At 33.2% G+C, this 26,974-nt stretch overlaps 1 protein-coding gene across 2 annotated transcripts in view; it reads left to right on the forward strand.

Annotated features, from left to right (window-relative positions):
* Positions 1–26,579, forward strand: part of LOC136037326 (endoplasmic reticulum mannosyl-oligosaccharide 1,2-alpha-mannosidase-like) — a 71,866-nt gene extending 45,287 nt beyond the window's left edge. Inside the window, exons 9-12 of one of the 2 annotated variants that reach the window (XM_065719996.1) lie at positions 3,489–3,615; positions 10,474–10,638; positions 12,350–12,490; positions 26,523–26,579. In XM_065719996.1, coding sequence (XP_065576068.1) covers positions 3,489–3,615; positions 10,474–10,638; positions 12,350–12,490; positions 26,523–26,564 — 475 coding nt within the window. In that variant the 3' untranslated portion in view covers positions 26,565–26,579. Of the gene's footprint in view, positions 1–3,488; positions 3,616–10,473; positions 10,639–12,349; positions 12,491–21,858; positions 23,248–26,522 lie in introns of those variants that run through there. The other variant, XM_065719995.1, reaches the window with a different exon arrangement.
* The last annotated feature ends 395 nt before the right edge of the window (positions 26,580–26,974 follow it).

The raw sequence follows: 26,974 nt of genomic DNA on the forward strand, positions 1-26,974 counted from the left end.
TGAATATGTGATGTATGAATGTATATTACTTTCTGGGAACAGAAATTAATTACTTCAAATTGAAGTCATCCGTCTAAAACTAATTTATCATTATCAGCAATATTAATAATTAAGTCTAAAAAGTGGTATTCTTGACGTTTACCACGACTGTGTTCCAGATGCTGTTGGAAATGTTGGTCACTTTAAAATATGCCCTCCTCCTTCCCTGAAAACAAAATTCCCAAATTTCATTATAAAAATGAAGAAATTAGCCAATGTCTAGGTACTTAAGTATTTTTTGACAGATGCAGTTATCTTTGGAACCCCCCCTCCCTCACTCAAAATGAAAATTCCAAAACGTAACAAGAAAATGAAGAAACTGGCTAATGTCCAGGCTCTTAAATCTCCTTTTCTCTGTTATTTCCACATGATTTTAGATACACTTTCAACAAATGCTTTGAATAATCCCGCCTCATTCGAAATGAATACCCCACACCGTAACGAAAATTCTTCAACAATAAACAATTTCTTTTCCTCCATTGTTTCCATACAATTGTGTGTTTATTTTTCGCAAACGTAGGTCTCTTTAAAATATGCCCTCTTCCCCCAAAAGAAAAATCCCACGCTAACAATACCATTGACCTTTACGAAGGAAATGATACATCAGCATCAGTATCGAAGGTTTGATTCGTCTCTTTTGACTGGATGTTGACGTTTATATCGTATGACATTTTATGTATCTTGTGACAGGATGTTGACATTTAATGTCATTACGACATTTTAGGTCTTTAAGTGACGCAAAAATTGTTCATTCTCTTCTCCTTTGACAAAGAAATTTGGGCAAAGACAGAAATGAAAGAGTGAAATGGAACAACCAGTATTTTTGATGTGTCTTCGTACTTGGAATATTTTGATTAGACTAAAGAAATATAGTCTAAATTTTCGCTTATATAGTCAAATATAACCATTTTTGGAGGTAGTTATTTCCACTCTAAGCATTATAACTAACTTGCATAATAACTATACAATAAAATCTTTAAAAAAAAAATGTATGAATATTCGTCATTTTATGAAACATAGTACTGACAAAAAAATTGCCTATCCTGCTTTCTGTTGTGCTCTCTAAGACAGTGTCCGACATTAAATATTCCGTTTTGCACTATATCAGAAGATAAAATGATAACTTTTGAAAAAGAGATTATTATTGCTTTATGGGAACTATTATTTTGCTTGCTATATTTTTATTGCTTTTGGCAAGGATGTCCGTATAAATCTTCCCAGAAAAGGAGAGGATTGCAGTTTGTAAGGGGGGGGAGGGTTGCCAGACCACACTCAAGTTTGTTTCTTTATTTGGGAGTGGCTGCATTATCAGGTTAAATATTTATAGACACAGTTTGTGCAATACAGATTTCCAATTGAGTAATTTTTTGACATAAGCTCCTCTGTCTTCAGTTTTATTAAAAAGTGTTTTTATGTTATTTACAAAAGCATTAACAAAAAATTATTATCCTCTTTATTTGTTCCTGTAACTGTTAGATTTATTTGAGTCACTACCATATCAATCAGTCGATTCTACAATAGCATATACTACTATGATTGATACCTTGTGCTTTTTAGTCATAAAATGAGCAACTAGAATTATATAGTTGATACCTTCCCAACCCAAGCAATTGCGTGTTATTGCGTGTTAAAAAAGAGTGAAACATTCGATCTTCACAAAGAAAAATCAAGATAATTGATTATAACTTGTAAAATAATCATTAGTTTTTTTTTTTGTAAACCTGTGGTCATTTAGTAGATGTTAATAGAGACTTTTTTTTCTCTTAGCTGAAACAATTTAAGCGAATGGTTTCCTTCGCCGAAGAAAATATTTAACAAAAACTAGTTCTCTATTTTGTAGACTACTAGTGTCTAGTTCAACGACCTTGGAATAATGCAGAAGTAAAATTTTTCAGGTTGATTTGACTTTTTTGCTTATATTATAGTCGGGAGGGGCATTTTAATTCTTTTCCGATTGCCACCAACCCTAGCTTTAAAGTTAATGAAAAAAAAATTAATTAAAAAAGTTAAAAGCTTTAAGTTAATTAAACTGCCGGCCTTAGCTCTGCTCCTGGTCGCGTTCGAATATGGCAAGCCTCTCGGTGAATAAAACTCTTAGGAATCTTTCTTGGATGGAAATTTATAGAAAAAACACTTTCTATATTAAAGGGCCTTTATAAAATGTTAAGAGTCATTTCTAAATGTTATAATGTAATTCAAAGAAGACAGTAGTGGTGATTTTTTTTGTTTAGTTTCAAGGAGGACTACATTATATTTTTGGTATGGGGACTCAGCGGAGGATCAATTTATATTATTAAAGGGACTTTGTAAAATGGTAAGAGCCATTTCTAAATGTTATAATATAACTTAGCATAAGACAGTACGAGTGAATTTTCCTGTTTTGTTTGAAGGAAGACTATGTTAAGTCTTTTGGAGATGGGGAATCGCTTTCTATTATTAGAGGGCCGTTGTGAAACGTTAATAGTCATTTATAAATTTTATAATGCAATTTAAAGAAGACAGTACGAGTGAATTTTCCTTTTTAGTTTGATGGAGGACTATATTGAATCTGTCTGAGATGGAGAATCACTGGAGACTCACTTTCCATTACTAAAAGGCCTTAATAAAATTTTAAGAACCATTTCTAAATGTACTAATGTAATTCAAAAATTATTTTTGAAAGCAGTCAGAGCTGTGAATTTTTCTTTTTAGTTTTAAAGTGGACTACATTGAGCCTTTTGGGGATGGAGAATCACTTTCTAGCGTTAAATGGCCTTTGTAAAAAGAACCATTTCTAAATACACTAATTTAATTCAAGAAATAATTTTTTTTAAAGCAGTCACAGCAGTGAATTTTCATTTTTAGTTTGAAACAGGAACACATTGATTTGGGGAATCACTTTCTGTTATCAAAGGGCCTTTGTAAACGTTAGGAGCCATTTATAAATGTTATAATTTAATTTAAAGAAGACAGTACGAGTGAACTTTTCTGTTTAGTCTGAAGGAGGACTATATTGAATCTGTCTGGAATGGGAAATCATTGGAGACTCACTTTCTATTGCTGAAAAGCCATTATAAAATTTTAAGAACTATTTTTAAATGCACTAATTTAATTCAAAGAATTATTTTTTAAAGCAGTCAGAGCAGTCAGTTTTTCTATTTAGTTTTGAAGGAGGACTGTATTGGACCTTTCTGGTATGGGAAATCATTGGAGAATCACTTTCTATTACTTAAAGGCCATTGTAAGATGTTCAGAACCATTTACAAATGCACTAATATAGTTCAAAGAATTTTTTTTAAGCAGTCATTGAGTGAATTTTTATTTTTAGTTTGAAAGAGGACTACATTGAATCTTGTGGGGATGGGAAATCACTTTCTATTATTAAAGAGCCTTTGTAAAACGGTAACAGCCACTTATAAGTGTTAAAATGTAATCTAGAGAAGATAGTACGAGTGAATTTTTCTTTTTAGTTTGAAGGAGGACTACATTGACTCTGTATCTGGGATGGTTAAGCATTTGTTCAAAAGAAGTGGTCCCAGTGGTTACTTGTTTGTGGGGGAATTAGCAAGTGGCGGCTCAGATTTCAGACCAAAAATGGTAAGCAAGTTGTAAATGTTTAGTAACTATTTTATGGGTAAGGTAGGTAATAAGGAAGGGAAGTAGGTGTTGCCTTGGTAGTCATCAAATAATTCGCGATAAACACTGTAAGTAAGGAGCGAGTCGTGCGAATATTAACTGAAATGAAACAAAAATTGGGATTTTGATAAAAGTATATGCATCAAAATAATTTTTGTTTTTTTTGGTGATTAGTATATAAAATTCATCAAGAATTTGTCATCACAAAGTACTTGCCTGAGAAAATTTGCCTGATTTTAGAAAAAGAGGGAATACCCCCAAGAGCGATATTGCTGAAAAATGAGCTACTAAATTCCGCATTTCAGAGAACCCTAGCGCATGGGTTTCAATCTAAATAAATAACTAAATAAACGTTAAAATAAAAGTTTAAAAAATGTTTAATAAATTTTTTGTAAATGTTTAAATAAATGTTAAATAAATAATTGTCTAAATAAATGTTTTTTTTAAGAAGGTTGGTCACAGACGTATGTTTGTTTCTATGGATTTTTTTTTTCCCAGAGGTGATCGTTTCGAACCATTGGTCATAGGATATTGGCGAAGGGATCCTTCGAATGAAGATAAAAAGCGTTAGTGCCCTTTATGTAGTATCAGCATAAGAATCCGATTCTTTCGATGTATCTGATGGTATCAAAATTCTGTTTTTTAGAGTTTCGACTACTATTGAGCGGGGTCACGCCTTACTTACAGTTCGTTACCACGAACTGTTTGACAAGAGATCACGCTACGGCAAAGTGGCTTTTTTGCTATTTTTTGGTGCAAAGTAACAACTTTGGGCCACAGAGTTCCAAAACTCTATCGTGTGAAAATGGTGAGACATCTTTCCGAAAGCTACATACAGCCTATAGAAAATAGATAGATAATCTAGATAGTTGTCTTTAAGCTTCATTTAGCTGAATTTAATATTTTAGGCTTTATAGGGCTTAGTTATAGTGTTCTATAGTTGTGCATCAGTTATTGGGAAGGAATATTAGTAGTCTCTCTTTGAGAGGGGTTGAGGCAGTGCCTGAAGCCCCAAAAAGGGAATTTTTGGGCCATATCTTCTATCTCTTCTTCAGTAGTCAGATAAAATTAGAAAGAGGAAACGGGTTATAGTTTCCCTTCCAATATGCCATCATTATAAAACATATTTTTTAAACTATCATAGGTATAAAAGAAAAGATTATGTTCGCATGCTCAGCTCAGGAGAATGAACAGGGGGTCGGAAATCCGCTATAGAAACGATTTGTTTAAAGAACTTTAGAAAACCTAAAATTCTTTTTATATTTCAACCCTTCCCCGCCTCCTTAATCATTTTCAGGGGGCTGCTTTTGAGGGGATGATCATGAATCAGGTATGGTTGAAGCATTGTGGTAAGATTATTTAACTTTAATTTAGAGAAATAGAGGTTGAGGTTAGAGTTTGATCTGTCGGTCAAACCGACAGCAGAGGATATTTAAATCTTTGTTTTCCATTTGAAAGTCCGTTCTTATGGACGATGATGAATATACAACATTTTACTCTAAGCTTTTTTCGTCCTTTAATTATCTTTCGGTATCTTCTATGACGAAAAAAATTCCATTTGAAAATAAATTTATGTATATAGATAATAAGTATATAGATAATTAGGTATATAGATAAGTATATAGATAGATAATAGATAGATAGGTATAGATAGATAATATAGATAAGTATAACAAGTATATAGATAATAAGTATATAGATAATTATGTATATAGATAATAAGGCAGGGGACTGCCTTTGAGGGGAGGATCATGAATCAGGTATGATCGAAGCATCGTGGTGAGATTATTTAACTTTAATTTGGAGAAACAGGGGTTGAGGGAAGGGGTGTTGCAGCCTCCCTCACATGTGAAAGAGCCTTGGATCAAACAGTTCGCAGTAAAAAATTGTGTTTGAAAGGACACCAAACAAAAAATTAAGGGGGTCAATTATCACCAACAAAGGTCATAGGACATCATATAATGGTGTCCTTTGTTGTTACTGCAAATTATTGAGGGGGTTAATTGAAATTAAAAAATATTTGCAGCCACAAAATCTTCGATGCATCCTATGCTAATCTTAAATATGTTTATCTGCTACTTTTGTTTATCTACCAATTTAGTTTAATCTACTAAATTAAATTTTATCTACTAATTTAGTTTATCTACTAATTTTGTTTAATCTACTAAATTGAAGTTTATCAACTAGTTTGGTTTAATCTACTAGATTAAAGTATATCTACTAATAATATTTTTCGACTAATTTTGAATTTGATCATTAAAAGTTAATAGACTTTGAAAATCAGCTCAATTTTAGTAAAATGGTTAAATGTTATTAATATATGGAAATTGGCTTTATTTTAGAAGAAGGGGTTAAACACCTGCTCCCTCCCCAAAAAAGGAATATGATCCCACTGAAAATTAAAAAATGAGACTCAAAATCTACAAGAACCTTAAAGCTACTATCTATAAAAATAGAGAAAACAGCAACTTTATTTCGCACAGAGCCGAATTGTCATCGAGCGAAAATTCATTGAACAATTGTTAGAGTATTTGAATAGCTTACCAGTTTCAGAGGCGGCATTGGCGCGTGGTATAGCACACGATCCATTAGGATGTTTGCCAATAGCTTCTTTTATGGGAGGAGGGGATTTGTATAAAATTTTAAATGTATAAAATCTAGTTAAATGAATCTATCCGAAGGGGCTGTCGAGTCGGAGTTTTATTAAATTTTTGCTGGATGTAGTTGGAGTTGGAGTTGGTATATTGAAAATGTCTCGAATCGGAGTTGGGGTTTGGAGTTGGTATATTGAAAATGTCTCGAGCCGGAGTTGGGGTTAGGAGTAGGTATATCGAAAATATCTGGAGTCGGAGTTGGGGTTGGAGTCGGTATATTGAAAATGCCTGGAGTCGGAGTTGGGGTTGGAGTCGGTATATTGAAAATGTCTAGAGTCGAAGTTTGGGTCGGAGTCGGTATATTGAAAATCTCTGGTGTCGGAATTGGGGTTGGAGTCGGTATATTGAAAATGTCTGGTGTCGGAGTTGGGGTTGGAGTCGGTATATTGAAATTGTCTGCAGTTGGGGTTGGAGTCGGTATATTGAAAATGTCTAGATTCGGAGTTTGGGTCGGAGTCGGTATATTGAAAATCTCTGGTGTCTGAGTTGGGGTTGGAGTCGGTATATTGAAAATGTCTGGTGTCGGAGTTGTGGTTGGAGTCGGTATATTGAAAAGGATTTGTAGTAATTATATTGATTTTAAAAATAGATGTAAAATCTTAAGCCAAAAATTGATATCAAGAGGTTTTTCTGCAAATAAATTAACTTGGCAATTTAAAAAATTTAGTTTTCATTATAACGAACTTTTAAATAAATATCAAAAGAATTATCTAGAAATACTTAAAGAAATTTTCAACTAATTTCGGAGGTTCGAGAAATGATGTTGCAGCGCCATTTATTTTGAATTGTGTTTCTAATTTAGCGGATTTTTTTTTTAAATTAGCCACATAGTAAAGATGAATTCTATAATTGTTTAGTTCATTCAGGTTTTTTGCAATGTGTTAATATTTGTGATTTGGTAAAATTTATTATATTTAGTTTACCTATTGTTGCTAAAAAGAGGGATATATTAACAGGATAAGTTTGTTTTGGTGTTACTTGGTTGTTTTACATTTGCTGGGTTTTTTTTTTTCATAGGCGTGTATTTTGGGGGTGATACCTGACACGGGGATGCCATGGATATTCTGTGGTAGCCACAACACTTGGCTGGGTAGAGAATTTAAAGTGGCGAAACCCTATAGGCCAGTGTATTCTCCTGATGAGCCCTTGTGTTGGGTTGTTGCCTCTGAATTATTTGTCTTTATTATTTTTTCTATTGTTTGGTAAATGACGACTTATACTTATTGACGACATGACTGCCTGTCCATGGATTATTTTTTATGGTTGATTGTGTATGGCTATGCTGTTTGACCTATGTGATTGTATGGATGAGTAGGGTTAAGGCCTCATTCAAGTTCTGGTCTATATTAATCACTAATTTAGGAAAACAGTCTTCCTTTTCTCCTTCTGTCTCTGTCTTCTGTCTCTGTCTGTCTTTTTTTTTTTTTTTTTTTTTTTTTTTTTTTTTTTTTTTTTTTTTTTTTTTTTTTTTTTTGTGTGTTTGTGCTGTTGCATTTGTGTTTTTATCTTTTCATGATATATATCTATATATATATATATATATATATATATATATATATATATATATATATATATAGGAATTACTTATCTATAAGTTTTTTCTGGAAAACTTTACTATATTTTCCTGGAAAACGATCTAGATATTTCGCAACTTTCAGAATATTCGTTTATGGCCTTAATTTATGGCCTCAAAAGAGTTGTAGAGCCACCTTTTCAGATTTTCTGTCAAAGATACTTCAAATAAATTGAATGACTTTTAAGACGGTTTAGATTTATTCTTCTTTCTTTGGAAGGTTTAAAACGGTTGAATATAGACGAAGGGGACAGTATAGGTGCTAAGGGGGGAAAACTCCCCTCCTATTTTGGATACGACAGTTTGTTTTAGAAAATTATACTTTATTTCAGAAAGCAAATGCACTAAATGAGCTCTTATTATCGAAGTAAGCTCTTGCAAATATCGAAATTGTAGGTAAAGAGTGGGGATTTAGGGGCAGTAGTTATCCTCGTATTTAGGGTAATCGTGGGAATGATAGTAGGAACGAACAGAATTCATATAAGAAAAAACCCGAGTTTTTTTTTAAATAAAAGGAATGAGCTAAATTTGATCTTAAAATGATCGAAAATTGTTCTCTTAATGATGGAACTGTCTGCCGTCTCCAGCCCCCCGCTCTTTACTCTAAAGTTGGACTTTTTCGTCCCCGAGTGCCGTAAGAACGAATCCTGAAAAAAGGGCAATTAGAAATGGATAAAAAGTATTTTCCAAGTTAGATTAAGAATGGAAGGAGTGGGAGAGCATATTGATGCGTATTTGCTTTAAAAAGTAAAAGTTTCAGTTCAAATTTTTAAATTCAATCGGTAAATAAAACACTTGCAACCACCTTCTACCTATATTTGTTTCACTCATAAGTGTTTTCAGTAAAGCCTTGTAAAAGTTTAATATAAAGAGGCGAGGGGGTGAGGAGGCGGGTACCCTTTACGTACGGAATAAACTCTGTTCTTTTCAAAGTTTAATGTCACTCTATCTTTCATTTGAATGATTTTTATCTTCAAAGATAAAACGCTTATTATCTTGACGTCACATTTTTGTTTTTTTTGTTTTTATTTCTTTCTTTCTTTTTTTTCTTTTTTTTAGATTTAGATAGGCTATTTTTTGGTAAATGTGAAGTGCAATTCGGAAAAAAGAAACTGAACACAAGCGAAATGAAATAATTAACAAATATACTGAAGAAAATAAAAATAAAAACATACACAAATTTCAATTGACAAAAATTGGCATGATGCTTACTTCCACTTTTCATTAAACCTGCAAATTACAAGGGTTCAAAACTTCTTTATTCTACTTTACTGACTACTTATGGATTCTCTTTTCAGTAATCACTTGGTATGCTTTCCAATCTACTTTTAGTGCTACTTATCGGTATTTTTTTTTAAAGAATCACTGGGTATCCTCTCTAATCTACTTTTCCTACTACTTTCTACTATTTATTTCTTTGTACTAGTACTCTACTCCGACTTTATGCTTCTAATTTCTTTACTATACTACCACTACTCTACTACTACTCTCTGTTTTATTTATTCTTCTTCATTGACTACTTATGGATTCTCTTTTTTATGGACAACTTGGCATGCTGTATATTCTACTTTTACTTCTATTTTCTACTTCGAATTTCTTTGCTACTACATCTTTACTCCTACATTCTGCTTCAGCTATCTTTACTACTCTACTTCTACTTTCTATTATTTTCTATTCTACTTCCTTGACTATTTATGGATTCTCTTTTTAAGTATCACTGAGTATGTTCTCTATTCTGCTTTTACTTCCTCTTTCTACTTCTAATTTCTTTACTTCTACTTATTTACTCCTACCTTCTTCATCTACTTTCTTTACTACAACTATTCTACTTCCACTTTCAATTCTTTTATTCTACCTCACTGAATATTTATGGATTCTCTTTTTAGGAATCGCTTGGTATACTTTCTATTCTGCTTTGACTTCTGCTTCCTACTTCTAGTTTCTTCACTATTACTCTTCTACTCCTACTTTCTGTTTCTACTTTCTTTACTACTGTACTTACTTTCTGTTCTTTTTTATTCTACTTCATTGACTATCTATGGATTCTCTTTTTAAGAAACTCTTGGTATGCTTTGTATTCTACTTTTACTACTACTTTCTACTTATATTAGTACTTTTTACTACTAATTTCTGTACTACTACTACTCTATTTCTACTTACTATTCTTCGTCATTCTACTTTATTGACTACTTTTGAATTTTCTTTTAAGGATCACTGGATGTGCTTTTTATTCTACTTTGACAACTACTTTCTGCTACTGATTTCTTTACCGCTGCTTCTCTACTTTTTTTTCCTTCTTTATTCTACTTCATTGATTACTCTTTGATTATATGACTTCTCTTATTTAGAATCACTTGGTATGCTTTTAGTTCTAATTTCTTTACTAATATTTATCTATTTCTACTTTCTACTCTTCTTTATTCTACTCCATTGACTACTTATTGATCCTCTTTTTAAGAATCACTTGGTGACTTTATGGTCTATTTTTATTACTATCCTCTACTTTTATTGTCCTTATTCCTACTGCTTTACTTCTACTTTTTATTCTTCTTTATTCTACTTCATTGACTACTTATGAGCTCTCTTTTTAAGGATCACTTGGTATGCTTTCTACCGGGAACACTAGCTCTTGGAACACTTTTTGGTATGCCCCAAGAGCATTTAAGGTTAGCTGAAGAACTAATCCATACATGCTACAAAACATATGCCATTCAACCCACAGGCCTGGCACCAGAGATAACTCATTTTAATCTACAGGTGGCTTTTATTTCTATTTTCTTTAAATCCTTCTTATTTTTTCTCTCCATTTTCATCTTTCTAGATTTGGCTATGAAATGGGTTTTGGTGATTTAGCCTTCTTGCGTAGCACTAGAGATGACTCATTTTAATCTGAGTTGGTTTTTATTTCTATTTTTTATCCTTTTTTGTTTGTTTTCCATTTTAATATTTTAGATTAAATTATATATGGGATTTCGGCTATCTAGCCTTTTGGCTTAACATCAGAGATGACTCATTTTAATCTACAAGCGAACCGACTGAGTTTAACTGAATTTAAGAGTGTCATTATGACTCCTTACTCGAATACTTACAACATAGAAACTAGCACTTCTCGGTATATTTTAATTTTTCTTTAGGGGGGGGGGGGGGGCACATTTGTGGTAGGAATCCCCCCCTGTTATTTCAAATAATCATTAATTTTAGGGATCTGACTTCCACTGTAAAATCCCCCTCCACACCAAGATCACTGACACACTAACTGGGGTAACTACTAGAGCTGCAAAACTGCCAGATTTCATGTTGCTCGAAAAAAAGGTTGTCATCCGAACAAATTTCCGGTTCATTTCTGTTTCGGGTTACCTTTATAATATAAAACAGAACAGTGTACCTATTATATAATCAGAATAAACAAAATCGGGAATGTCGTTTTTTTAGATAACCCTTTCAATAGTGCTTAGAATCTGGTTTAAATAATTAGAACATTCTTCAGATAAAAGGGTGGCAGAGAAATACAACACAAAAAAAGAAGGTATTTTATTGCATTAAATTATTTAGCCAAAAAGCGGATTTTTGGCCAAATGAGAAAGTGGAAAAAAACTTGCAAAAGAGGGTACTAAGACCTACAGATTTTACTATACCAATAATCGAAGGTTCTCTCAAATAGTTTTTCTACAATTGAAATGATTGAGTTTTATTAATTATTGAAATAATTCAAAAAATTCTATTATTCAAGTAGAAAAATAAGAGAAACTTCCTTCGTATGTACGGATAAACAAATTCTGTTTTTTTTTTTTTTAGATATTTATTTAAAGGAGTTTTTTTTTTCATCATCTAGGAAGATTTAAGAAAATTTTGCTTTCTATCAGCGATACTAGCCAGAACTCGCGCAGTGACGTATTGCTTGGAAAAACTATTATAATATAGCTTTACTCTGAGAAAATTTCGCATGAATTACCAGACGATACTGTAATTCCTCTGTGGAACCTTTTATTCCTCATTTTTACAAAATTTTATGATTAATATTCCGCTCTAATTGGTTACCCTGACCTTGAAGAAGCTCTTGTTATTGTTTTTTTTTTCATCTAGACTTGCTCGTATTAGCTAGAGCCCATAAATTTATTCTGCTTCATTGTGATTGGTCTATCAAGACCATGAGGTTTGCCTAAACAATGGAAACTGATGACTATTAGGAAGGAGGAAAAATATTATGAGGAAGGAGGAATATTAGAAAGAAGGAAAAACAATAGAAATTGATGACTGACTGGTCATTTTTACCTAATTTTCTAACAACCCAGCTCAATATACCAGGCTATTGCTAAATCACGTTAAAACCACCGCATAATTTTGAAAAGATAAGTAAAGTTGCAGCAGAAGAAGGAAAATTATGGTGCGATACTTGATAGCTCTTTGTCACGATTCATCATGTTGAAATTGAACTTAATATTTATTAAAATTTATTGTTTCCTTGCAGAAAGATGCTGATTCAGATTTTGTGGTTAAATCCAATGATGCGCATAATTTACTAAGGCCAGAGACTATAGAAGGTCTTTGGTACATGTATTACGTCACAAAAAACACAACATACCAGGATTGGGCATGGGAAATTTTCCAGGTAAGGAAACAAAGTTGCACTGTTACACTATTATACTTATCTAAGTTACACTGTTACTTATTTCAGGCTCCCACCGAATCAAACTTTCTAAAAAAATGTCTGAAATTTGGCCAAATTAAAGTGGCTGGGAACTGTACATCATACGATTTTCTATCTCCTAGCTCACATCTTGCTCTATAACCTACTTCTGTATCCAGTCCGTAGTGCACAGGAAGTAAACAAATTTGTATCCCGTTCACTAATTATTTTGTTTTTTTTGGGGGGGGGAGTATTAAATAATGCATAGTCCCCATAGTTAGTCATTACACAAGAACTTTTTGTTATGAATTCATTGTAATCAAAAAAATTCAGCAAGGTTCTCAGATAAGTCAAATTCCGCTTTGTCTGCCGAATTTTACTTAAAAAACTGTCATCAGGTGGGCCAATATTAAGTTCACTTATGTTTTCAATCAGAGTTAAAAAAGTTTCTCTGGCTGCCAAATTTTGGCTCAAAGTAAATCAAATTGTCCTTGTTGGCATGATTTTATTATAATTTGAAATTTAAGCAAGGTTCTCACATGAGTCAAATTCCGCTTTGGCTGCCAAGTTTCACATCATCTGATGCACAAATGTTGCCATATCGGCCAATATTTGGTTCGCTTATATTGTTCATTTGTTTCTCTGGGCCAAAAATTGTGTTCAAAGCTAATGATGGCCTCGAATTTATGTACTGGTAAATGCTTTGAATTCTTTTTTTTAATAGATATTCTAAGAAATCTTATTTATTCCGATGAAATTTCCAAGAAGATACGCTCAATCAGACATAGCAACCGGAGTTGCTGTAGCAATGCCATTTCGTTATTTTCGCTTGACGAAAATGGTTGCGACTATCCTTTGGCAATTTGTTTTTCTATTTCGAAGCTATACTGATATTGTCCGTCATGAGCTTTTCAAAACTAATTAATTAATCCTTTTCACTAATTAATACATCCTAGTGAGTTTAAATAATCAAGCTTTATGAGATGTACTAACTAATTTTTAGTTAAAAGTAGAATAATCAAGGCCGAGGGTTGAAAGTAGAATGTAGGAAGCTACATTGATGACAGTGGTCAAGCATAGTTCTGAAGCATGGATGTTCTGAAAGACGAAGGAGGACTTGCTCGATGTTTAACAAAGGAATTGTCTACCCGTTTTGGGTACCCGTCTAACTGGTCGTTTTCAAACAGGAAGTTGTACAAAAATGTGGTTCAATCCTGTTTTCTAGGGCCATAATGAGAGAAAGGATGAGATGGCTAGGAAACGCTTTGCGGATGAAGGATGACAGATTACCAAAGATCTCCCTTTTTGGTCATCCGGCAAGGGCCAAACGAACAGCCAGTCGTCCCCGAATGGGTTGAGAGGATGTTGTAAGGAAAAATTTAAGGGGTTTGCGATTTTCTTGGGATGTTGTAAAGAGGACGGCTTTGATTAGATTGGGATTATGAAGGAGCGTGCGTAGCTGTGTTGGCCTCAGGTGAATTTTGGGCTGTTTTGGGCAGTTAGTAGCAGCGGTGGTAGCAGAAGTAGTAATCCACTTTGCATTGAAAAATGAATGGAAAACACAGAAATCAAATATATAAAAAAATGAATGATTCGCTTCCCTGTTTTGTGCTCTTTCCAGATATAGAAATTATTCCCATCACAATTGCCTCCCACTCTCTCTCTCTCTCTCTCTGTATTGAAGGACATGTTTTTTTTTTTTTTTTTTTTTTTTTTTTTTTTTTTTTTTTTTTTTTTTTTTTTTTTTTTTTTTTTTTTTTTTTTTTTTTTTATTCAAAAATCTCACCTCTTTTCATCTCAATGGCATTACGTTTCATACTTCGAAAATTTTACTTTTAATGCCACCTATCCTTATTTCTATCTTAAATATTATTTAACATAATAATATTATTAAATATTATTATTACTTAAAATCGTAAATTGTTTTTTTCTTCAAAATATGACATTGTGAAATCCTCAGTGCTGATCATTATACAAACACTTGTTAGTGAAGGTTGACCGTGTAATCGGACATTTATACTCGTTTTGTTACTTTGAAATTCTGAGGACACGGAACTTCTTGGCTGGTACTACTAATCACGAAGTTTTTCATTAGCACATAACCTTGAAACTAGTAATTAACATGTCCAAAGCACAAAGTTGTTGAACTTGATGAGATTATATTTTTGGGACTGTATTAAAAATGACGTGGGAGAGTATTACCGAATCTTAAAGTCCCATAGCTATTCGCTACACGAGAGCTTGTTAGTTGAGGTACGCTGCGTAGTCGGATATTTATACCCGTTTTTTTACATTGCTACTAAGTTGTAGAACCTTGATGAGAAGGACTCCATAGTCTATTGGGCTGCGCTAGAAAAGGTGTGGGATAGCGTTCAAGAACTTAATAGTCTTCTAGTTGATCGTTATACAAGAACTTGCTAATGGAGATTTACTGTGTAGTTGGATATTGTACCCATTTTTACTTTCCTACTCTGTGAATATAAAAATTTTTGGATTGTTAAACAAATCACGAATTTTTTCACCAGCCCATAACATTGAAATCAGTAATCAACGGTTCTAAAAAACAAAGTTTTTGAGCTTGATGATATGATTCAACAATTTTTGGGGATATATTAAAACGGCAGTGGGGAGCATTGATAAATGTAAATGTCCCATAGTCTGGAACTATACAATAGCTTGTTAGTGGAGACCTTAGACCTAAGATCCTCCTGTGGCTCCTGAGGTGCTCAGGGCATCTACAAGCAGCCACCAGTCATCGCTCATGTGTGCCGCAGCAGGAATATCTTCCCACGTTGGTTGAAGGGAAGCATCTATGTTTCGCAGGTCCGTCTGATAGATGCGCCTGAGTGTATTGCGTGGCCTGCCTCTTCTTCTTCTTTTGGGTTGTCTCTGGAACGTCGCTTTTGTGATCCGGGATTCATCCAAACGAAGAACATGCCCTAGATATTTCCACTGACGTGTCCTTCTGTCATTACATCTGTCACTGTGGTTTGTCCGGTCATCCGTCTTACCTTCTCGTTGGAGATTTTTGCGACCAATGGATGTTTAATATTCTCCGGAGACATGCATTCTCGAAAGCTAGAATTCGCCTTTCTTGTGTGTTATTCAGATGCCAGGTTTCAGAAGCATATAACAGGACGGGGATGACGTGGCTTTTGAGTAGATGAAGTTTGAGTCGGGGGGAGAAACTCTGCGATCTCCATACCGGTTTCAGTCTATTGAATGTACCGGATGCCTGCCCGATGCGGCATGATATATCTTTCAGTCGAACCCATATTTATCAATGTGCTCCCGAGGTATTTAAAATCTAGAACTTGCTCAATGCGCTGGTTATCGCATCTCAGGTGTATAGGTGAATCCGTAACTGACATTATAGTATGATATTTGTCTATTCGTTTTTGGACAATACCCGTCCATCGTACTTCAAAAAGAGCTAGGTCCGTCCAATACCCGTCCATCGTACTTCAAAAAGAGCTCAAAGGATATAAAAATCTTTTCCTTTGATATGCATTAGTCGTTGTCGATAAAGGGATTGATCCGAGGCTGTTCGTTTATGTTTCGTTTGCAAATTGGTTTTCCTCCACTGCACATTCGTGCTGTAGAGTCTTAGGTGGTGGTCGCAAGCCCCCAGCCCAACCCTCCTCCTTTACCCAGGCGTGTGACTGACTGCTAAAAAAATAATCCGACAATAGGCGGAGGTCAACTGTCTAATCGGATATTTATATATCCGATTAGATTATTAGATTTTACACTATGATATTCTGGGGTCATAAAAATTTTTCTAATACGACTACTCACAAATCTATTCATCAGCCATCGATTATAAAGTCAATAATTAAGACTCCATACTCACTTAGTTATTGAGTTTGGTATTATGAACTCCATAATTCTTGGATTCCAATAAATATGTCGTGCGACAACATTCATTAATCAAATAGTCCCGTAGTTGGTAGTCATATAAGAACCTGCTCATGGATATTTACTGTGTAGTTGAATATTTATAGCTTTTTTTACTTTGTTATTCTCAGGATGCAAAACTTTTTTGCTGATATAACTAATCATCGAGTTTTCCACCAACTATCAACGTTGAAGTTAATAATTAACACATCCAAAGCACAAAGATGTTGTGGAAATTGGCACAGGTGCTGATAAAAACAAAAAATACCAACACCATCTAGCGTTTCACGTTTCTTGGCATTTTTACAAATAATACAAATTTACAAGTAATAACAAGGTAAACTGGTGCAGTTAGTAAGGTTAACGTAAGGACAAGTTTCTCATCTTCGTTTCTGGGGGAAAACCAATTACGAAGCTCCAGGAAAATGCCAAGAAACACTAAACACCAAATTTCTTTTTAGTCAACCATATTCTTTGGACGAGACTATTAAAGATCACATAATAAGTTTAAATCTTTAACAATAGCGAAGCGCATAATCCATAAAAAAAATATGTAGAATTTGGCTGTTTCTAATGAACCATGCTTGATCGGGTGGACATACTCTCATGGGCTGTGCTGAAAATAGCGTAAGACAGCACTCAAAATAGCATAACATTTGGGAACATAATAACTGACATTCCTGGTCATAATATAATGAAGTCAAATTCACATATTACAAATTAATGTAGAATAGCTGTATTATTTTTATAACTATAAAATCATATTATGAATACACAATGATTGGAACGAAGAGAATAATAGCTATAATTAAGAATATTTAAAATTGAGAAAGTTATAATGTTACGAAAAAAGTTAATTTTCACGACAAGCACTGAGTGCTTACCGTTTTGGATGAAAATAAATAAATAATGGAGTTTTATTGAAGATCTTAGAGAAGAATTGATATTTGCATATTGTTTCATTTCTTTAAAATCGTTAAGTCAAATTTTGGCTATTGGTGTAACTATATAGTTTGCTTAGTTAAAGAAAATCGAGACATAATATCATTGCCACATCAATCATAATCACATCAATCATTATCTCCTCAATCATCAATCAATATCGCATCAATCGTTATTACAAAAATAATTTTTGTTATAATGATTGTATTACGTTTTATTTTTGCGACATTTTTTAAAGCCACGTCATCATTTGCTGTCATCATTTGCATCATTTGATGTTAAATATCGTCAAAACCAATGACCAATCGTCTTTTGGGGAGTGGGCCAGAACCGTCCCATTTGAGCGCAACGGTTTAAACTTTTGACACTACACGGCCAAATTCGCCTAAAGGCATATGAAGAGAGTGCTATAGTTGATTTTCAATCGTCGTTGGATTCAAAAGTCCTGTCGACAGAACGGAGATTTTGTGCGTTCGGTTTCTCTCTATCGACATAAACGTCGATATGTCGACATACGACATAAACGTCCCCTTTCGACACCGATCAAATGCTCTTCATGTCATCTTTTGACGGCAAAAAAATATTTTCTATTTGTTTTCTTGCCTGACTAGGAAAAACTGCATTTTGGCAAAAAATTCAAAAACTGAAATTAAGTGTTTTGACGTTGATTATCTCAAATTTGAAACTTGTAAATTATGTTTTTATCCTCGAGATGAGAAAATTATTTTTAAACGGATAATTGAGAAACTAAAGAAGATATTAATTCATTAACTTCCTTGTTGTTACTTAAAGTGTGTAAGGTATACTTGTCTTAGAGTATTGGCCCGTAATTAAACCAGCGTGTCAGCCAGATCGTAAAAGAGGTGGGAGAACCTGTTGTGGTTTGACCACCAACATTATGTAGAAGAAGAGGATGTTTTGAATTGTCCCTGCAATTGGAATATATTGCTGAACTATAATGCTATTAGAAGCTCTCTTAAAACCATCACTAAAAAACGGCACTAAAATAGAACCAATAAGAAAGAATCTGCTTAAGAAATAGATTCGTAAAAGAAATTTTATCATTCCCCGCTCGAAGATGCGCCGTCAAATTGAATAAAATAGCAGTACTTGGGTAATAATTTGCAATTAGGCCTCCGCAGTAGGAAATATGTTAAGGAAACAATTCTTACTTTATAATATGCAGAAAAATTGTACTTAAGACAGTCAAGGCGTTTCCGCTTTCATTCACTTTTTTGAAAAAGGAAGATTAATTTTTTTTTTTCTCTTAATGTAGTGTGCCTTTGGTATTGAAAAATTTGCCTAAAAATAGCAGCCGTGTTTTTTTTTATACCGGACGAGTAAAATTAGCAAGTGAAAAATCAAATAACAAATAATAATAATAAAAGAATTATGAATAAAAAGCAAAATAACTTAACTTTTATTTTTAGTGGCTATTTTCATAGCCACATATAACTGCTATTTTTTAAATGGAATCTCCTTGAATATACGTTAACAACAATTATTCTTCGCACTATGCAGAAAGAATTGTTTTTTAACATGATTGCTTTGGAGAGGCTTAATTGTAAATTAATTTTCCGTTATTTGATATAATTTAAAATGTTTCGTTAAAACCGGGAGTTTGGTTCATTGTTTTTCTATAGTTTAAACTAGGCAAATAAAATATTAGTTGTCTGTAACGTCGACATTTTTGTTGACTTAATAATGTTGAACAATAAGAGGCTTGAACTTCTTTTGCCATCTATTTTGACGAAGGAAGGAGCAAACTAGGTGTCACTGATCCTGTTTTCTTTCGCACTGTGTCATCTGGCTGAGGATTCTTGTTAGGGCACCTCTGTGATTTCTGTCAACTAAACTACTCATTACCCACTCCCCCCCCCAATGAAATATTACGCCCATAGAGCGGGGTAGCTAAAACTATTTCACTAATAATAAATCGAAAGCAAAAATAAAGATGTGTTGTTCATAACTAGCCCTTTCTATAATACCAATGGCTACTACTAGAACTTTTTCTAATCCATATTGTGAAGCGAGTATTTACAGGGTTTTAAGTTATGGTAATCCTTATTTCCAAAAGACTATAACAAGGTTTAAGATAGTCTAATTTGATTTGTAGGTCAACCAAGAAACAGAAACAAAAATTAAAAACGTTGAAAAGTAATTAAAAAGAATATGTGTCATTTAGGTGTCAATTAAACCAAATTATCAGTTTAAAGATTACGTAGGAAATAGAAAAAATATAGCTTAAAATTACATAGAAAATAGAAAAAATATAGCTTACAGAAATAGTATGTCCAAAACAATTTATAAATAAGCTTTACAAAAAAAAGAAAAGAAAAGAAAAAAAATAGGCGGTTAAAAGTTACCGGAGTCGCGGTGTGTTCAATTACTTAAATTTACCAGGAAGGCCTAATGTCTGAACCAGAGTATTTATGTGGCGGGGGGGTCTATTGGACTAGTCCCAGGGGAAGTTCCTCCCCCATTGCGAGTAGTTATGTGTCGCAATGACCGTAGGAGAAATAGCTTTTGTATGTTTGATAAAGGGCTTGTTAAATCTTTGCCTGTCTCCTGATAAAGACATTGGAGTGTAGCTTAAAATTTCGTTATATTTTTATTTTGCAATGACATAACGAGCTTCACCAGCCAAAAAGGGTGCATCCAGGATTTTGTTTGGGGAAACAAAATCCTGTGGGGGAGGGTCAAACCCTGTAACCCTCTTTCCTGGATACGACCTTGCCACCCAAAAAGGTATCTGCCATTGGAATAGCTGACAATCGCGTTAATACGTCCAGTTTCACAGTTTACTCCCATTCACAACTACTTGTATAATGAGTACCTATGTGATTATTAGGTTTTTGAATACTATCCCACACCATTTTTAAGCTGTCCAAAAATAATAGAATCGACTTCACCAAGCTTAATTGCTTTGTGTCTAGGAAGTTTAATTACTGACTTCAAAATTGTGGGCTGAACAGCTTCGTGATAATTCTTCTGGCCAAAATCGTTCCATGACTTCATAATAGAAAAAAAAAGTTTAAAGGTCCGATTACTTAGTGAAATCCCACTGATAAGTTAAGATAATGAAAGAGAAAAAAAATTATATTTTATTTTCTGAAACTTTTCACGGGTGATTTCTACCGTGTTCAAGTGTATGCAAAAAAAGAGAAAAAAAACTTCAAAAATAAAATGATCAGTTTTGTGATAATTGTGCCTAAAATTTGAAGTTGGAGCAAATAGGGAGTAAAGAGAAAGAGGAATATTTCTTTTCGTGTATTGGAGTTTTCTCAGAATATGTTCAAGTTTAGCGTCAGAAGACTTTCCTTTTCTGTGAAGAGGGTGTCTCTTGGGAGTATTTGGCTTTAAGAATTATTCCTGTCCCACCTGATTTTTAGCGCATTCCAAAAATCATAGATTCCATTCCATCAAGCTCAATTCGTTGTGACTAGGAAGTGTTAATTACTGACTTAAGAGCTGTGGGCTGATGATCAATCTTGTGATAATTGTGCCTACTCAAACCTTCCGTGATGTTAGACGCAAAGAGGTTTAAAATAAACCTCTTTGCTATAAAGATGTTAGAGGCAAAGAGGTTTAAATGCGTGAATACGCAGTGAAACCCCGCTAACAATTTAGGATAATAAATGAGAGTTAAGGTAATATTGTATTTACTAAACCGCCTAACAAGTGATTTTTACCGAATTCCAGTTTATGTAAAAGAAATAAAAAAAAGCATTAACAAAAAAAAAAAAAAAACACTAAAAAAAATGAAATTGCACAAACTTACAATTCATAGGCAGAAATTGAAAGGAAAAAATATATGAAAACATTTTATATAAAACATAATTTTATATACTAATAATATATAAACTATATTTTATTATATTTATATTAATATATACTAAAAAATGCATTTTTTCTAAAAAAAAAACATATAAAAGGGCACCTAACATTTATAAAATCTAAGAGAAAGAGAGGGCGAAACTCTTGGTATCTTTTGATTTCCGTCGAAATCTGCTCAAATCTAGGGGTAGAAAGTTTTACTTTTCTGAGAAAAGGGTTCTCTGGAGATTATTTGGCTTAAGAAATATTTCTACTCCATGCCATTTCTGTTCATTAAGAAATGTCATCCTACACTATTTTTAGCGCATTCCAAAAATCATGGAATCCACTTCATCAAGGTCAATCGCTTTTTGGAAAGGAAATGTTAATTGCTGACTTCAAAGTTGTAGCTTGATGAACAGCTTCGTGATAAATTTTCCTGCCAAAATGTTCCATGAAGTCAGAATAGCATAAAGGTGTTAATGTGAGACTATACTGTAAAACTCCGCTAACAAGTTAAGATAATATAATAGAGACAAAACTGTATTTACTAAAACTGTTCACAATTAATTTAACCGCATTTAAGTTTACGTTAGAAAAAAATAAAAAGTTACCTTGAGAAAATTGAAAGCCAAAAATTAGAAATTTTTAAGCAACTCAAGCAATGTCGAAATACATAAAAGCAAATTTGAAAGCAGGTGGATAGCTGTACTTACTTGGATAGTATTATTAGTGAAGATGGTGGAATAGCCAAGGCCCAGGGTGTTTTTTCACGGCTGAAAAAAGTTTGGAAGAATAGGAAGATAATTTTGCGAGCCAAAATTAGAAAATTGGAAGCTACAGTGATGTGAAGTATCAAGTGATGTGAAGTACAGTGAAGTGGTCAAGTATGGTTCTGAAACGTGGACACTTCGGACGACGGGGAAGGACTTGTTAAGTGCTTTCTAAGGGAATTGTCTTTGGATTCTTTTGTGCGCCCGCTTGACTGACATCAAAGAGCAAGCTGTGTGAAAAATGCGGCTAGGCAAAGGAATTTTTTTTTGAACTGTATTCTAAAAAAGAAAACTTTCTAAACCATGAAAAAAAGGTGCAGATCTTGAGAGTTTAGTCCAGGCCTTGATGGTCATCTTATGGTGGTTATGGTAACATTTTTTAATGTTACATAAGAAGATACATTTAATAATAAAGTTCTCAAGGAAAGTTATTTTATGGCAGCTATCCCAAAACAAGGCGCAGAACTGGAGAGTTTAGATAATGGCGCTGATGATGGTATACAGCTGGTAGTGTCATTTATTTATTTATTTATTATTATTATTATTTTTAAATCGTTTTACGCTTTCAATCGTATCCTCAAGAAAATGTATCTTATTTGTAGAGCTAATATGAGTGAAGAGTAATTGCCATTGATATACGATAACTGGAAAAGTGTTGTGTGTTTTCGTCTAAGGAGCTATTAGTAGGGCCACCCTATTATTAATTTAAGATAAATCAATTTGTCAAATGCACGTTCCTGTATCTCCTTTGTATTGATACAATTAAAAATAATGAGCTTTTCAAAAATAATTCTTATTTCCTTTTTTCAAAAAGCAGAACCAGTCGGGATTTCGAGCTGGTAAGATTTCCATCTTTGAAAAATAACGTTTAACCGTTCGACTCCACGGATAGACCCCGCTAACAAGTAAAGATAATATTATAAAGATATTGTATTTGCTATATCTGTTCACAAGTGATATAGTGGAATTTGGGGTTAAGGTAAAAGAAACACAATTGGGAATATAGAATGCCATAAAATTAAGATTTATAAGGAAAACAACCAAGGCAAAATTATATAAAAACAGATGTAAATAGTAGAAGCTCTATATAAAGAGGGAAGGAAACTCTTTTGGTGTCTCTGACATATATCGAAAGTTTTTTTCGAGTCTAGGGTTCGATGTTTTATTTTTCTGGGGATTGTGTCTTTAGAGACAATTTTTCTTAAGGAATATTTTTTAGGGTTGTGAGTTTTCAGTTGCCTTACTTATAAATCGGTGACACAGTAACGTCTTCTATTTTGTAAATTTTTCATTTCATATTTTGTGTTCGATGTGTTCGACTTTTTTTTTCCACTGTAGGGTTGGATGTTTTATTTTTCTGGAGATTGTGTTTATGGAGACAATTTTGTTTAAGGAATTTTTTTTTGAATTGTGAGTTCTCAGTTGTCTTACTTAGAAATCAATGACACAGTAACGTCTTCTATTTTGTAAGGTTTTCATTCCAAATCTTGTGTAATAAGTAACGTTCGCATTTATAACCTTCTAATGATTTGGAACAGCCTCTATGAACTTCCGTTTTCTCTTAATTAAAAAAGGCCAAACCTTGAACTTCCGAATTAAAAAAGGCCAAACCTGACAATTTTATTCTAATATATGACGAACGAACGGTTTATTTTGGGTGAATGAACTTTGTGTATAAAGGCTTATTACTTCCCCTTGGCTGCCCTCCCATGCTATTTTCATCTTTTCGGAATTCAGGTTAAATTATTGAGTTCATAGTTGTTGGCTTATGAAGGAAATCCTTATTAGTTTTGCCAGCTAAAAATTTATGTGTCTTTTGAGACCCCTTCTAAGAAACCATCCTGAAAGGATTGAAAAATATTAACCCAAAGTTGATATTTTTGCATTTTATTCCCCCTTCCTCCGCCTACAAAAATTCATAAGAACAGGATTTATTCTATGAAGTGTATTTTTAATAAGTTTTGAAGTTCGTATAAGAGCCGTCCACAAGCTAAATTGATTACCTTTGTTTTTTGATATGTTGGTGGCAAAGTATTTGAGGCACTTGTGTTGTGACTTTTTTGTGTTGTGACTTTTTTGTGTTGTGACTTGCCTTGCGTTGTGACGTTTTTGCTTTGTATGGAATCTCCCTAAAATGAAGAAATTAAATAAGTATTTTGGCCGTTCGATATGAAATAGTCGTTTAATAAATACTTTATAATTTTTTTTTTTTTAAATGTGTTTTACGAATGGACTAAAGAGAGGATAATAAATTTTTCGGTTCTAAAAAATACTTTTGGTATACGTACTTCAAAAATTTCTGAATATTTTGAATGTTGTAAACTCTTTTACTCAAACTTGTGAAAATTTATTCTTATACTATTCTTATAATAATATGCCTATTCTATACCAAGTAAAAGTTACTTATCCTCGGAATAGCAAAGTAAAAAAGCGGTTTATGTCCTATTACACAGTCAATCTGCTTTAGTAAGTGGTTTCATAAGCTAATTATCCCGAATTATAATTAATTATCTTTATTACCTTCATCCTAAAATAGCTAGTGCTTGCAAATTCAACCCTTATATGATCATTCTAAACAAAAGAGGCGAACATTCTTTTTCTATCTACAATTATAATAAAAGCAATTGGCCGACATTTTTACTATGTGGTTTATCATCTGGTAAATAGTTATGTACAATTTATTATAACTGATGATATTTTTTTTTCTGGAACGCGCTCCTACAATGTGAATTTAAGGGTCCGTTCCAATGTCAATTATCATTCATGGTTACTAATTATTGTATTTACATTTGCTTATTACAGTTGCTAATTATATACTGCAATTATTATAATATACAGTTGCTTTGATGTTCTCATTGAAGTAACTCTAAAAGCTTCTTTTCCCGACGTGGATCAGTAGCGACAATTACATTTATTATTATGGTGGTGGTTTTATTTGTTTTTAATTTAGTGTTTTTTTTCTTTTTATCTTGTGCTGAGGACGCCTAGTTTACATACAGGCGAAATATCTGCGTTTTTTTAGTCTTTCTCTTTTCTCTCTACAGGCCGCAGTCTCGTTTGATGTTTTTTTTTGTTTTTTTTTTTTTTTCCGAGTTTTATCTCTCTTTGTTGTTTGTAATCAACTAAAGGATTTGATACCTTAAAGGAACATTCTATCTCGTCCATTATTAACTTTTTAGTTTTTGTGGCCCAAATAGTTTAAGTTAATTGGTTGATCTTGCCATGCTTTTTTTAGAACAGACGTCTGAATAAACGACAGAAAACTAAAAAGTTGATTCCTAAAATCTTAGCAAAACCATTTAACTTCTCCCGTCTTGTGCTGAAGATAAAGATATTCAGCCTAATGAAACTGACTACAAATATTAAAAGACTGAATATAAACAAGGACATCATTACCACAAAGAGGCTTGAACTCCCATCTTTCGAATTAGGAAGGGACGCTAATAGCCACTGTTCTGCGGCAACTATATAAGTGTGACAACGTCATTGCAGTACTGCAATGATGTATATAATGAAACTGACATCATTAGGAAATATGATTTTTTTTTAATTGAATGAAGCAGAAATTTCCATTTCAAACTTCAGGAAAGAGCAGTCCCTAGAAATTTTCTAGCATACATTGCTAGGAAAACGCTAAAATTAGCTCATTAAATTTTCACTTGAGTAATTTGGCAGCTTTGAGAGCTCCCTGTGGTGCTACCTGCTTTGATTGGAAACCTTGCTGACATGGGGAACATAAAATATCATGGTCTTTTAAACCAAACTTTATTATCAAGTGATAGATTCTCAATAGTTCTCTTTGATGGCTAGTCCTGGGAGAAATCGCTGATGGGTCTTTTGTCTTTGAGACGGTCATCCTACGCTGAAGTCTTAAGAATGATTCTGAGGGATCGAATCCCCTTAAAGGGCCTAACACTGTAGTCCCTTCTGTGATTGCAATGCCTAGAATGGATGAGATGGTTTTGTTGCCTGATGCTTTGAACGAGAATAATCACGAATAATTACTTACCATTGACGATAATTGGCTTACAAAACGCATATCCTTGAATATTCTCATATTGAATATTCTTTTTGTCTAATGCTTTGAACGAGAACAACCACGAACAATTAATTATTATCGACGATAATTGGTTTACGGAACGCATGTCCTTGAATATTTTCCAACACGATTCTCAATGCCTAGAGAAAATTAAGTAATCCGTCTAATGAAACTTTAGGGAGTATTAGTTTCTGAATTGAGAGATTTCAGCTTTTGAAAAGCTTGTGACGAGTTGTTTCCCTCAAAAAGATATTTAAAATTGAATATGAACTGGTGTAGTGTTTCATTGTAACAAAAGATAGTAATTTCGTCGTGCGATAATGAATATTAGTGCAACTGGATTTTGACTGGTAAATGGGATTCAGCTAAAAATCCTATGTCCTCCTAGAATATCTTTCAGAAGGAATATCAATAGTGTAATCTACTTGTTGATTTATAGGGTGCTTCCATTTATTTTAAGCACTATCTTGGTGAAAGGGGAGCGAATTTTTTTAACTCTGATGCAAAAGAGAAGCGGGTTTGATTTGAAGATTTTTTTTTTTATCAGGGCATGCAAAATTCGGCAGCTGAAGTGAAATCTGATTTGTAAAGAACCCAGCTTAATATATCTGATTACGAAGCGAATTAGTGTAGTTCATTTTCTGTATAATGACCAACTGTGTTGACTATGCACCATTTAATGCCCTTAATATAAACTATTATTCGGTGAAATATTATTACAGCCAAATATCAGATGGCAGTGATAACGGAAATTAAAGATGGCTCTACTAGAAAAGAAATCTTTCGACTACGATACACTTAGCGTATTTGCATTATAGGCTTCTTTGGGACTTGCTTCATATGATGTAAAAGCGCGAATTTTCTATAATCCTACAAACATAGTTAAACAAAATTAGTTGGTTTATTTATACTTGTTTTATTGATATATGTTAGGTAGACTATGAAGAAATGAATTTAATCATACAAATATAGGGAAATATCATCAGTTGTTTTATTTGT

Source organism: Artemia franciscana, chromosome 16 (genome assembly GCF_032884065.1).
Source record: "Artemia franciscana chromosome 16, ASM3288406v1, whole genome shotgun sequence".
NCBI classification, from domain to species: domain Eukaryota; kingdom Metazoa; phylum Arthropoda; class Branchiopoda; order Anostraca; family Artemiidae; genus Artemia; species Artemia franciscana.